Source organism: Arvicola amphibius, chromosome 4 (assembly GCF_903992535.2).
Source record: "Arvicola amphibius chromosome 4, mArvAmp1.2, whole genome shotgun sequence".
Classification (NCBI taxonomy): domain Eukaryota; kingdom Metazoa; phylum Chordata; class Mammalia; order Rodentia; family Cricetidae; genus Arvicola; species Arvicola amphibius.
In genome coordinates, this window is record NC_052050.1 from 96,903,768 (window position 1) to 96,917,696 (window position 13,929).

The 13,929-nt window shown below is 54.2% G+C and overlaps 1 protein-coding gene across 1 annotated transcript; it reads right to left on the reverse strand.

Annotated features, from left to right (window-relative positions):
- Positions 1-598: 598 nt before the first annotated feature.
- Positions 599-12,764, reverse strand: Carhsp1 (calcium regulated heat stable protein 1). The gene is made up of 4 exons (XM_038325146.1): positions 12,705-12,764; positions 4,530-4,697; positions 3,842-3,964; positions 599-3,142 (listed from the first exon to the last, which is right to left on the reverse strand). The coding sequence occupies exons 2-4, from the start codon at positions 4,688-4,690 to the stop codon at positions 2,980-2,982; spliced, it is 447 nt and encodes a 148-aa protein (XP_038181074.1). The 5' UTR covers positions 4,691-4,697; positions 12,705-12,764; the 3' UTR covers positions 599-2,979.
- Between the last annotated feature and the right edge of the window lie 1,165 nt (positions 12,765-13,929).

A 13,929-nucleotide genomic window follows, 5' to 3' on the forward strand; every position in this document is an offset into this window, starting at 1 on the left:
ACTTGAAATACGTTCCTTCCTAGACAGTGCAGCATTGAATCACTTCCTCTTACCCCAGGCTAGGTACACCTACACAACACACCAGTCAACTTGGAGAAACCTGGGCTGACCTCATCTGTAGCCTCTCCCTGAGCAGGCTTGCTGGGCATTTCCCCAACCACTGGGAGAATCACCCACTCATCAAAATTCCTGTCCCTTGGTAAAACCACCCCAGTGCTGGGCAGTCATTACCCTATCAGCAACCTGCTACTCCTCCCCCACAAAGGCAGGTGGCCTTCCTGTTTACTGGACCTATATGAGGGACAACCCCATCTCCATCTCTAGTTCTCCACATGGTCCCCGGGGAGCTGCAACACCCCCTTTAGACATCTACAGCAGGAACCCCACGACCCTTCTCACATGGCATCCAAATGCCACCACAAGGCATTTACCTACAACCCACCACAGAAACAAGCCCCATTCCAGACCTAGCTTCCTCTGTTGGAAGAAACATGCTGCAGAGATGTCAGCCATTTGCTAGGGAGGCACCCTGACCTAGTGGAACGCCTTCCATGTTCACACAGGCACAAGCGTGCACACATAGCCTCTAGTCGCCTCATTTTGTTGCACAAAACAAACTTTATTGAGAAAGAGGTGGCTGAGGGGGTCAAACATCTGGATTTGGGAATCTGTTCGCTCCTGCCCGGTCACTAGCACTGTGTCCCTTCTGATCTGTTGACACTCCCTGTCTGAAGAGTCTTTTCTGATACCAATGCCCTGCAGTTCCAAAACAGCCCAGAGGCAAAAGAATCCAGAGGCCATCCTGCCAGTAGAAGTAGCTGGCAGCTCAGTTGGTGGCAGGGCCCGCTAGCCAGCCAGCCATGGGCCACCGAAGCCTAACCATACCAGAGTGAAAGCTAGGAACAATAGGGTGACGGAGAAGGCTGTCAGTCTCGGGGAGCCGTCCTGGGTCCTGGCAGAGTGGCTTTGGAAGTCTGTTCCTTGGCCAACAGAGGCGCCTCAAGAGAGGCTCTAGGCGGTCAGCCAAGCCTAGAGGGGGAAAAGCCACCTTTGACCTAGTAGAAAAACGTCTGCCAACAGTCCAACAAAGAAAATAGTTAAACTGGTGGTAGAGGTGAGCCAGCCGCCCAAGGCCCTCACACGGCTAACCACTTAGTTTTTGTTTGTGCAAATGGACAAGGACAACCTGTTTCCATGCCTCAGGTGCTAGGCACCTTTTATAAACAAAAAATAGGGTCCCTCACTGACCTCAGACTCTCCAAATAGACTGGCTGGCTCACCTGCCAACCCTGAGCATCTGCCTGGCCCAGCCTCCCCAGCTCTGGGACTACCTAAGTGTCTGCCACAGCCTGCTTTTTCTGGGGATTGAACTCACATCCTCCACTTTACCCTGACCCCCATGTCTGTCTGAAAGCACAGTGGTCATCAGAGTTCCAGCCTTTGTCCCCTTAGGATGGACCTACATTAATGCAGAAGACGTGCTAAGGTCACACAGTGCTATCAAAGGAGCCTCTGGTCTGGACTGGGGGCCCAGTCACCCCTGTATTGGTACCCCTGTTCTGACAAGAGTTCTCAATCCCACTTAAAAACTCCATTACCCAACTACTATTATTTTTAAATCACAACTAAAGCCATAGCCAACCACCAAAAGAGTCTAAGGAGCAGTTTGTTTGAAACACCTACAGATCTACAGTGTTGCAGTCCAGGGCAAACAGGGCTCTGGGGAAGAGTTCAAGCTATTTAATAAAAGAAATCAGCAGGGTGTGAAGGCACACCTCTGATCCCAGTAAGTAGGAAGCCAAGGTATAAAGGGTGCTAAGAGTTTGAGGCTAGCCTAGGCTATATAGCAATATGGCAAGTCCCTACCTAAAAAAAAACAAAAAAACAAAAAAAAAAACTGGCAGGCAGTGGCTCAATGTAGCTCGGTGCAGTGTATTTGTCAGAGCTGTATTAAAGAAGCCTTGCTTTCCCACCAAAGGTGTATTTCTCTTTCAACTCGTAACCATGAAAGGCCACCAGAGTCCAAGTTCTGGGGTTTATGCTTGCAGTGGAACCCAGAGCCCCGCACATGCTCGCCGAGTGCACTACAACTGAGCTACATCCCCAGCCCTTGTTCCCTGTTGTTTGGAGACAAGATTCTAGCCTAGGCTGGCCTAGAACTGTTCCAGCCTCCCAAGTGCAGGGCACCCTTCCCTCTCTACAGCTGGTCCTACAGAGGCCTCTGCCTCACCCCCACAGCTCCCGTCAGCACTGGCTTAATGATAGACTCAGTGCTACAGAGAGAGGGTACTTTACACCTACAAGTAGAAAAGACCAGCATTCCCAGGGGTGGGGATCAGTGCTGAGTCAAAGAGTGCTGGACGAGAGCAGGAGCTTCTAAGGGTTGGAAGTCTTTCCCAGAAGGTGGAGACACACCTGTTGTAAAGGCCCCAAGAGGCAAAGTCCCCTGAAAAGGTCCCCACATACATAAGCTGGCTTCCCTGGAGCTAGCCAGACTGGCAATCAGAAGATGGATCTAACCTGGTCCCAAGTCAGACAGGGCATTGGGTCATGGAAGTCTCATAGGGCTGGTGACATCCCTCAGCGGGGAAAATAGATCCAGGGTTTTGTCTAGTTCCAGGAGGAGTACTTAGGGTTTGTCTGACCTGGGCAGGGCATTTGGGGAAATAGCAGGTTTAGCCTACCCACCCTGGGCTGGAACTGCACCCTCTCCACCTAGCCACAGCAGCAGGTCCCTCTCCTTTTCAAATGCTTTTAATGTTTTCAGACAGTGAGAGCTTGTTGCAATGGCTGGAGGCTGTGTTGGTGGCTGAGCACCCTCTGCCTGCCCACAACTCCCTTCTTCCAGGAAATGCTTGAAAGGGGCCATGCTGGCCTTGAGGCCCCATCTCACATGGTAGAATGTTATATCCAGAGTGTCCTGCTCCTCCTCCCCCCCAAAGTCTCCCTCAAGCCCAGGAGAAGGGGTTCTTGCAGGTCCTAGGAGCTGATGACATGCCCGGACCAGGTCTCATGCTTGGTGCCTGGTGCCAGGTGGGTGATGACCACCTCTACGGCCTGCAGTTTCTCATTCTTGGGTGGGATAGAGCACATCTTATAGGTGACCTCGTCGCCTTCCACTGGAACATATTCCCCTTCCACACTGCAGGAGAGAAAAAGAGTCATCAGAGCTGAGGAGATGGCTCCATCCAGAAAGTGCCTACCTTGTAAGCCTGAGTTCCTCAGTTCGGATCCCCAGCACCCGTGTCAAAGAGCTGGCACTTCCATCACAACAGAAGCTGCAACACAGCCCCCCTTCTTCTCAAACTGTGGTTTCAGACTTAGCTGGGCTTTGGGGGGAAAGGCTTTGCCTTCCATTGGCTGAGGGAGAATGATGTCAGGGTGACAGTCACATGCCTAGCATGTGCCCTTAGCTTCGGACTGAGTCCCCAATTCAGCCAAAATGAAGTCAGGGTGGACAGGGTGCTCAGGCCAAAGAAGAAAGTCTGGATAGAAGTTCTGTTTAGGGTTCCTAGGAAACCCAAAAGCTGCTCAGGAGCCAAACAGGGAAGGGGACTGCTGGGGGCTTTTGGGCCACACCCCAGACTCCTGCTGGCTTGCAGACAGGAAGGAAAAGCCTTAGTGACCAAGTGGCAGGAGAAGGGACCCAACCCTATGCTTCCTTCCTGGAGCAGAAGAAACAGACAGCCCCAGCCTCACCAGGCCACTCCCCTGAGCCTCACACGCTCCACATGCACCTCCTGCCCAGCACCTGCCCATCACACTGTCCTACACAAATGGGTCCAGGACCACACCTCCTCTACCCCCAGCCCAGACCTCCAGCACGTTACAGTGAACTCACTCAGAGATGTGTAGGAAGATGTCAGGGCCACCATCAGCTGGGGTGATGAAGCCGTGGCCCTTGGACCGGCAGAAGCATTTACAGACTCCTTTGTAGACAGGGCCTTGTGAAGCCCGCACCGTCCTGACAGATAAGGAAATGTGAGGGGACACTCATCAGTCTTCTACAACAGCCACCCACTGCCCTGGAGTCAACTCTCCTAGCTCTGGCTCCGAGAGACCTGGCTAGGGCCACCATGCCTAGTCACACAGGCTTTGTGTACAAGCCTGGGAGCGAGTCACATGGAACTGTCGAAATGACTGGATAACTTTGGCACGTTTTCTCAGGCCTGTTTGTCCATCTGAGATAGCACATTTGGGAGCATCCCTTTCAAAAACTGTTAGTAACAGATCTGGCATCCACTCACAGGACATAAAATCTACACCTGCCAGTGGCTACCCAGACACTGTCCCCCATACAACTGAGGAAGTCAGGGCCTCCTGGGAAAGAGGCCTCTGTGGCTAAAGCCTAGTGTTTATCATGCAGTCGGGGGGCGGGGAGGACAGGCTCCCACAGATGACCAGAGGACGAGGATGGCTCCTGAGTTTGAAGGCACCTAGCACTTCTCTAGGAGACGCCCAGAAAATAGATCCTGCTTGCTCCGGTAACAGCACCCATTTAGGAAGTGTATGGCCAGCCCGAGACTTACGCGGAGAAAGTTCTTGTCCTGCGGGTGGGCAGAGGGCTAGGGACCACATTGCCTCGCAGCGGGGATGGAGAGCGATCCCGGGCCCGAGGAGTGTCCAGTAGCCCAACATTAGTCTGGTGTGTCGGGGGCTGTGGTGGCGGCGGGGGAGGCTCAGATGACATGGCTGACCTACAGAGAGAGGGGGGCTCTCAGGGTCCTGCCTCAGACGACTAGACAGGGCCCAGTCAGGCTCCTGGAGACTCACGCTAGGTCACCTAGGCTCAGGTGTCTGCGCTGGGCTCCCATAGCAACTGCAAGCCTCCCTCCATCTCCACCGTGTAAGGAAATGCCAGGTCACGTGCTGGGGTGATAGCTCAGTCAGTAAAATACTTGTCACACAAGCAGAACCCAGGTTTGATCCCCACAATGCGTGTATAATAGAGAAGCCTGGTAGAGGGCTGGAGAGACGGCTCAGCTGTCAAGAGTGCTTACTGCCCTTGAAGAGGACCCAAGTTCACTTCCACGTTGGACAATTCACAAGCACCAGTACTTCCAGCTCCAGGAGATCTGATGCCCGCTTCCAGCCTGCATCTGCACTCACACGCACAAAGCCACACATGGACCACATACATATATATGTAGTTAAAAACGAATCTTGGTTTTGTTTGTCAAGAAAGGGTTCTTGTTTGTTTTTTTGTTTGTTTGTTTGTTTTTCGAGACAGGGTTTCGCTGTAGCTTTGAAGCCTGTCCTGGAACTAGCTCTAGTAGACCAGGCTGGCCTCGAACTCCCAGAGATCCGCCTGCCTCTGCCTCCCGAGTGCTGGGATTAAAGGCGTGCGCCACCACCGCCCGTCAAGAGAGGGTTTCTCTGTGTAGCCTTGGCTATCCTGGAACTCACTCTATAGACCATGCTGGCCTCAAACTTCCCACCTGCCTCTGCCTCCCAAGTGCTAGGATTAAAGTCGTTTGTCACCATGGCCCAGCTAATAAATCTTCTAAAAGGCTAAGATGGTAGTGTGCGCTTGTAATCCCAGCACTAGGACAGTGGAGGCAGGTGGACCCTGGCCAGCCAGCCTAGCCTAATCATGGAGCCCTAGGTCCCGGTGAGAGACTTTGTCTCAAATAAACACCTGGAAGAATAACAGTGGAGGTTATTCTCTGGACGGGGACACACACACACACACACACACACACGGCGGGAGGGGGGTATATGCCAGGTCACTCCCTATGGTAACCCCTCTATGTCCCCAACACAGACCCTGGCATGCTTAGGACACTCGGTAAATATTGTGGGAGGGAAGCAATGCAGGACTTCAATGCCAAAAGCGCAAGTGAACTGCCCCTGTTCCCTTCTCACCTGTCCCCCAGCCTGCAGGCACTCTCCCCCTGACTGCAGAGCACACCTAGGGCAGTTCACAGCCCAGCAAGGCTCCCTGGGGGGCTGGTAGAAGAGCTCATGACCAGGTGCGTTACCACTAAGGGTCCCCTGAAGAGGAACTCTCCCAGCAAACTCACACCTAGCCCCAGACACTACTCTCTGCCACGAGGTCATCAGAGTATCTCAGTGACCCCTCAGGGGCATTGAATTCAGGCAAGAGTTGAAGGCAGTGGCTCTTAGAGGCCAGCCACACCCGGGTGGGAGTGGGGTGAGGCAAAAGGGCTGCTGTGAGCTCAAGGCAGCTTGGACTAAACCGAAACCAACATTAAAGGGGGGTGGGGGAGACGACTGAAGGAGTGGAAGTTAAGAGCACTGGCTGCTCTTACAGCGGTCCTGAGTTCAATTCCCAACACCCACATGGCGGCTCACAACCATCTGTAACGGGATCCGATGCCCTCTTCTGGTGCGCGGGAAGACAGGTAACTCATATACATTAAATGATAAATATTAAAGAATATGGGTAGCATGGCCATTGTACACAGTGATCCCAGGACAGGGGGGACCAACCAGCCTTGCTCAAGGACAAGATCTCTTGGTCAGCCCTAAGGTAAGTCCTTTCCCCTTTCTGGACTTGGAGTCAAACTCACACTCAGGGATGGAGATGGGGACAGCAAAGCCAAATACTCCAGCAGGGTCAGGAGAGCCAATGAGACAGGAACAGTCCTGAGCAGGTGCGTGGCCCTGGATTGCTCTGTCAGATATGAAGAACTGTCTTCCAAACAGCCCAGCTACAGTTTGATTTTTGGTGTTGTGTTTAGGGTCCCCTGTAGTCCACACGGGCCTCAACCTTCAAGTGTGATTTATGCGGTGTACTACCATGTCCAGCTTATGTGGTGTGCGGCTCAAACCCAGGGCTCTGTGCACACTGGGCAAGCGCTCTACCAGCTGGGCTGCATCCCCAGCCCCCTCAGCTCTAGGTCCCTGGGTCCCAGCAAGGCCCACTTGCTTCAGCCCCCAACCCTCCACCTGGAGTCCTAGGGCTCAGGGGAGGAAGGGGTGCAAGGCGAAAGGGCCTCTTTGCCCACAGATTCGGACTTCTCCTCCACACTCCCTGCCCCTCTCTGGGGACTCAGTCCTGCCTGGCTGGAAAGATGTTACTGGCCAGCCTTCAAGAGAAGTGACACAGCTACCTACTGACCTCTTAGCTGTGGCCCCAGCCAGGCAGGACCCCGAGTCCAGAGAAGCCCCCACCTTGAAGAGGTCCTGTCTGCTGGCCTGCCGGTCGAGTCTCTAGCACAGGTCATAGAGTGCTAGAATGTTCCAATGCCGGGAGTTCTGCGAAGAAGGCTGGCCCAGAGAGGGAGAACGGGCCCCACCCAGGCCTCTCAGGACAGCGGTGAGACCACAGGGACTGATGACATCAGCGTGAGGAGAACTGCCCTTCCCTGTTTTAACCAGTCTCCCCGTCTCTCCCCTCCCCTCCCCCAGCCCCAGTCGGGGACACTTGAGTTCAGATCCTCCCACCTCTCAGGGCCTCAGTTGTTGTTTTTAATCTGAGAAATGGGAATTGTTCCAGCTTCACACCACTCATGACATGGAAATGAGGTAATGCATACGAGCACTGAGGGTAGAGCTCACTACAGCCACTGCTGTAAGCTGCAATCACAACGTCACTCCACAAACACATCCAGTGTGTGGCACAAGCCTGCTAGCAAAAGGGATAAGAAGGGATGCAGTGGAGGTGCAAGATGGGCCTGGAATAGGAAAAAGAGTCAGGCACTGGAGAGACAGTGGGGGAAGCTGGGGTGTCGGGGCTTGCTTATGACATGAGCTCTTTGGAGGCTGAGGCAACTGGACCCGCCTGAGCTGGAGACCAAGAGCTCTGGGCTAGCCTAGGCTAGAGGGAGGCTGTTCTGGATACAGACAGCAGGGTGTGAGGAGGCCCCGGAGGTGGGGGAGGCCTGCCGTGGTTCCAGGCCAGGGAGGGCTGGGGAGTGGGGCAGGAGCAGGAAGTAAGGTTCAGAGGGCAGGGCCAGACCAGGAAGCAAGTTGCATCACCAAGGCTGTCTTCATCACCTCTCCGGCTCTGCGCCCTCTGCCTGTCTGCTCACGCCCACCACCTCTCCAAGCCAATGAAGAAAGGCCCAAAGGGGTCTGCCTCGCTCTCGGCTCAAATCTCCTCACACCTCAAATCCAGCTTCTTCCTTGATGTGTGCGGAGTGCCACACTCACCCCAACTACACAGTGGAAGAAACTAGAACACAGAAATGAAGGACTGAGGTAGCAGTGGTAACTGAGAGCTCCCCAGGTGACCCACAAGGCTGTTCCACTACCCAGACCAGCCACTCAAGAGGCTGAAAGGAAGCTGGGCCAGTGAGAGCCAGCCCACCAGCTGGTCCAGGAAGGGGACAAAGTCCAGCTGGGGCGCGGTAGGGGTATCCAGGAGGTTCCTCTAGCCTTGCACATATACCAGAACACAGTCTACGGCAGCAGTCTGTCGCTTGCAGCTGAAACACCCCCAGCTCCCACTCCCACACCTAGCTCAGGCTGTCTTGTTGCCCTCTGCCTGCTCTCCCAGCAGTACCAGGTGTGGCCCTGGAGAAGGTGCAGCCCCACCCTCCGAGATGTTCCTGGGAGACCGAGCTGGGTGGGGCTGAAGCTCTTGCTGGCAGGGGCTCTGGGCTAGACCCTCATGAGCCTCTGCCTGAGACAAATTCTGGCAAAACGAAGTGGCCAAGATGATGACGTGACTGTCAGACTAGACTAGGTACACAAAGGTGTTTATCTGTGTAGTGTAATGTGTACACGTATGTGTATTTGGGGGCATGTTTATGTATATGATCACATGAACACACATCTGCATAGTTATGTGAAGGGATGTGTTTATGAGTATATGAACAAGTGGCTGGCTATATATATATATATATATATATATATATATATATATATATATATGGGGGAATGGGGGCAGAGTGCACGCACTTGCGTGTGCGCAATCTGAACGAGTGAATAGCGCCTGTAACACCTGAACCCCTCCGTTATACCTCTTTTATTTTGAGACAAAGTCTCATGTAGCCCAGCTGGATGCACTCCGGAGCTTCCTGAATCCTAGGCAAGCACTCTACCAACGGAACCACATCCTCAGCTGCGTACAGCATGCTCAGCACCACCATCATGTACCAGCAGAAACCTTCTAACCCTCAGTGGGGCTGGAGGGTGGGGACAGCACCAGCAGGATAAGACACAAACCCCTATGCCAGACAAGCCCAGGACCTGGGGGGTAGGATGCCATACCCACCCTGACTATTCACCAGGGAGAGGTGTCAGCCTCTTATCCTGAGAAATGTGGCAAAGGGGGCCCTTAGCCAAAAATAGACGGGGAATTCTCTATAGGCCTTATAGCAAGTCCTGGAAGATTCTGGGAGCTCAAGCAGGCACCAGGCAGGCCTCCTCAGCCCCTCTACAGCTCATCCCAAAATCTAATGTCCCATCCCTGTGCCAGGGATGTGCCAAGCCCTGCACTTTCTGTGCTCTTGGTCTTAACGCCTCCAGCTTCCAACATTCCAGCTTTTCAGTTTTTTGAGTCAGGATCTTACACTGCATAGCCCAAGTTGTCCTCAATCTCATGGCAATCCTCCTGCCTCAGCCTCCCTAGTACTAAGAGTACAGGCATGCTGTAAGCCATCACACACAGCTGGGAAATCTTTTGAGCTGGGGATCCAGGTGCTTACCAGACTAGTGCAGAGTGTGGTTTATGGCTCCTCAAAGACAGGAAAATGGAGAGTCAGGGAACAAGAGCATGGGTAAGCTGGAGGCTTCATCCTTGGGCAAGGCCAGAACATCTTGAAGCCTATTCTGCACACTAGGGAATCTTGTGTGGGTCTGTGGCCAGGGAAGGCTACTGCTGAGCATTGGACTGGGACACTTTCCAGTCCAGAGCCTGGCTACTGCTGGCAGGGAAGTAGGTTAAAGACTCGGGTCACTCAGGCAAAGGAACAGAGCAGGCCACGTGAACTTCCAAGACCCTGCCATGGACTGGGAAGCCAGTGTTTTTTCTGATATCATAGGGGCTTCATGGGCACCGGGTGTTAGAATCCCCTTCCTGCTAGCCGCCCAGGTAAGCACATCACCATTTCCCTGTCCCATGAGAAAACTGACAATAGATTCAGCAGCTGGGGCTTCTCCCACTTGAGTGCCTCCCAGGAATCTCTGGCCAACATCCAAAAGCAAACTCCAACTCCACAGATGGCGGCAGAGTTAATATGGCTTTGCTTGGTCAGTTAGTTGGGGATGGGCAGCTGGTTGCTTTTCTGGTGCTGGGACGCAGGATCTGTGGCCCTAGCAGTGAGCTGCTCCCCCACGTTCAAGACTGTCTTTCTAAGGGGCTCCCAAAGAGACAGCTGCCACTAAACTATCCAGCTAGGAAGAGGCAGGCCCTCCGCGGGAGGGGCCACATATGGACAGGCACACTCACCCAGCACAAGCAAACTGCATGGGGTCAGGGCTCCAGGAGATTGCAAGGTTCATCTTCACCCCTACCCCGCCAGGCCACAGTCTAACAGAAAAGAGCCCATAGCCACGGACAGGGAAAGACCGATCAGCTCAACTGGACACAGGCATCCGGGAAGACACAGGAGTAGAGACGGAGCCTGAGGCTCCACGGCAGGCAGCGCAGCCAAGCTGGCTAGCCACATGCTGCTCCATTGTTCTGGGGAAGACTGGATTCTGTGCGTGCAGAAGGGAGGGACACCAGGGGCGGGGCCATGAAACAGAAGAGCTAACAGCCAGGGAAGAGGAGAGGAGCAACTATCCCGTCTCCCTCCAGCAGCCCAGCTGGGAAACCCCACCCTTGAGTGCCCGGAAGCTGGAAGCTCCAGGAACCCAAAGCAGTCCATCCCAATAATGTCGCCTCAAGAACTCCCACAGGAACACCCATCCTCGGGACAGAAGCCACCACTGCCCTAGGGCTCTGTTTGAGAGTCCCCTGCCCCAGGCCAAGTGGACCCTGTTCTCCATCAAACCTAGCCCTGAAATCCTCCTCCCAACATTCTGCTCCACCTTCTCCCATCTTCTCCTAGGCGTTAGTTTCCTGCCTCAATTTGGACCGTGTAGCCAGTAGCTCAAACTGTAGACAGTACCAGAGCAAGAGGTGAGCTTAATAACGATGGGCCCCCTGGTTTGCATGGTCACACTGGGGCCATGGGAAGAACCCTTCCTCCTGCAGCTGCCAGCTAATTCTTGCGCTAGCACTCAGTAGGACAAAGAAAACCAGTCCGTCATCATCATAGTCTTCCCCACTACCCACTCCCCGCTCCCGCAACCCCAGGCTGGGCCTAACAGCTTACTCAGATCCTAACACAGCAAAGATCCTGTTCTCACCCTGGGGAGTGAGACGAGTGGAGGGTGTATCGGCCCATGGTTCCATCCAGGCTGTCACTCAAGAGGAGATGGGGGAGGGGGGGGGAAGGCCAGACTCTGAGGAGACAGGAATTAGGAGACACCGCATACAGAGTCACAAAGCAGCCAGAGAAAGAAGGTCCTGTTGAAAAGTTTGAGCCCAACAGGACAAAGAATCGGGATGTGGGACAATTTTAAGCACAAATTTGTGGATTGGTTTTAAGCATTGTTTTTGTTTAACCGGTTTGGTGTTTTGAGGGAGGGTCTTGCTATGTGGGCAAGTTTCTCTGCTTAAAGTCTCCCAAATGCTGGGAATCAATTACAGGTGTAAGCATTTCCAGCAGCGGGCCTTGAACTTGTTATGGAGACAAGGATGACCCTAAACTCCTGACTCCTACTTCTCCACCTCTCCGGTGCGGTGCGGGACTGCAGGTGTAACCCAACACTACTGATTTAATGAACCAATTGTTCTCACACTCTCTCTCTGGCTTCAGCTTGGAGAACAGACTAACAGCACCAAGACTTGGCCATAGGCAGGGGATGGCAGAATAACCAGCAGGAATAAAAAGTAGCTCCTATTTACCGGGCACTTGGGCTATTCCCGCTCACACCGCTTGCTGGTAGAAAAGGTTATTTATGTATTCCAGTCGGCAGAGGCGGTCCCCTATTTTGCAAAGAGGCACCTCCACCTCTCAGAACGCAGACCCTGCAAGAGAGGGCTGATCTATAGTTCACCCTGCACAGACCTACACTGCAACCCCAGAAAAGCAGTGGACTCACAGCCCGGCTTTTTAAATAAAAATCAAAACCAAGCCTTGCATTTCCGGCTTCTAAAGGCCGCCAGCGCGGGTGAAGTTTTCCTCTGCGCCCTAGCGCCCCCTCTCCCCAACCCCGCGACAACACCGAGAGAGTGCGCCCAGCCGCTCCGCCTCCCCAGAAGAGGCCAACTGCGAGGGGCCAGGGCGGCTCCCCCTCTCCCGGCCTGGCTACTGTCCCGCCGTCCAGCACGCAGCTGGCAAGGCCCGACCCGTCGGGGACCGCTCCGCCTCCAGCTAGCTGCGAGTCCCCAGTACCTCCAGTCCGCCGAAAAGCACGCGGCGGGGGGAGGGGGCGCTGCCCACGCACAAAACAGGTGGCCTAGCGGTAGTACTACCCGAAGTCCCGCAGGGACACCTCCTACTGCGGCCACACCTACCCGTGTCCCCTTAGGGAGGGTGAGTAACCCGCGCTCCCCAAACTAGCCCGGGCGACTGGGGCATGTCCTGGGGAGAGACCCAGCGCCCAGCGCGGAGCTGGAGAGCCGAAAGACCCCGCAGTGGGGGATCAGGAGAGCAGAGCAAGCCTCGGCCCTGTCCCCGCGGCTCCCAGGAATCCTATGCTCCACCACGCCCTTCCCTTGAGTCCCAGGGACAGCAGCTTACCTGGCGACACGTTTGATTTCTCCAGCTGCTGGACTCAGACTGCTCAAACAGAGCTGGGCGGGGGGAGTGGCCGCCGGGCAGGGTGGAGCACGGGACCACGCCTCCTAGAGCTCCCGACCAATGAACGCACGTCCCGGAACGCGGGACTGGGCCAGCTGGTGGGGGAGACGAGAGCTGCGCAGCTGCTTCCGCGGGATCTTTGTGTTGATGCCCCGCGGGCTTGAGCGCGGAATGCGCGCCCCGGACTAGGCTAGATGTGTCCTCCCCACGCCGGGCTGCGGATGCCCAGTGTCGGTCCAGTGCCCGGGAAAGTGGCACAATCGGGTCTCCACGTTCCGTGCCTGCCCCTCCTCGGCACAATTCCAACCCGCACCTGCCCTTGACTAGAGATAAAGCCCAGCGCCAGTTTTTGCTGAAACTACGAGCTAGAGATAGAGAAACATCAAAACAAGGGAGGAGGGAAGCTGTTGTTTTGTTCTTTTTTATTGGCTAATTAATTTATTCTCCTTTGGCTGATTTTGAAACAGGCTGGCCTCAGTCTCCCTAATGGATTTGGAGTGAGATGCATTTCTACTGAATCCTTGAACCTTTCTTATTTGTGGACGTAAAGGGTGTTGTTTCCAATTCGCAGAAGAGGAAACGCACAGAGACTGTGATCTATCTCAACACCAAAACGGAAAACAAGCTCTCAGCGTGACCCCAGGGTCAGTTTTATATTTCTTAGGCGTGGGAAAGGTGTACCCTCTAGGTGTGGTGGGCAACAGGCCCCAGGAGTCCCTGCTGAAACCCTCTAACTACACCCCAGGGCGTGCTGAGCCACCTAGAAAACTAACAAAGCTCAGGGCTCTCGTTTTCTTCAGCGGTGGGACTAGAAAATGGTATAGTCACCTTGGAGGGGAAAGGCAGACCTAATAGTTAAACACTAACCCATTCCCAGGCTTGTGCTCAAGAGAACTGAAGTGTATATGTACACAAACTTTGCCATACGCAGATGTGGTCAGTATTTATTTATTTATTTATTTGAGACAGGGTTTCTCTGTAGTTTCTAGAGCCTGTCCTGGAACTAGCTCTTGTAGACCAGGCTGGCCTCGAACTCAGAGATCCGCCTGCCTCTGCCTCCTGAGTGCTGGGATTAAAGGCGTGCGCCATCACCGCCCGGCTTATTTATTTATTTTTGAGGCAGTCTCATGTAGCCCAGGATGATAGTTAATCATGATTGTCACCT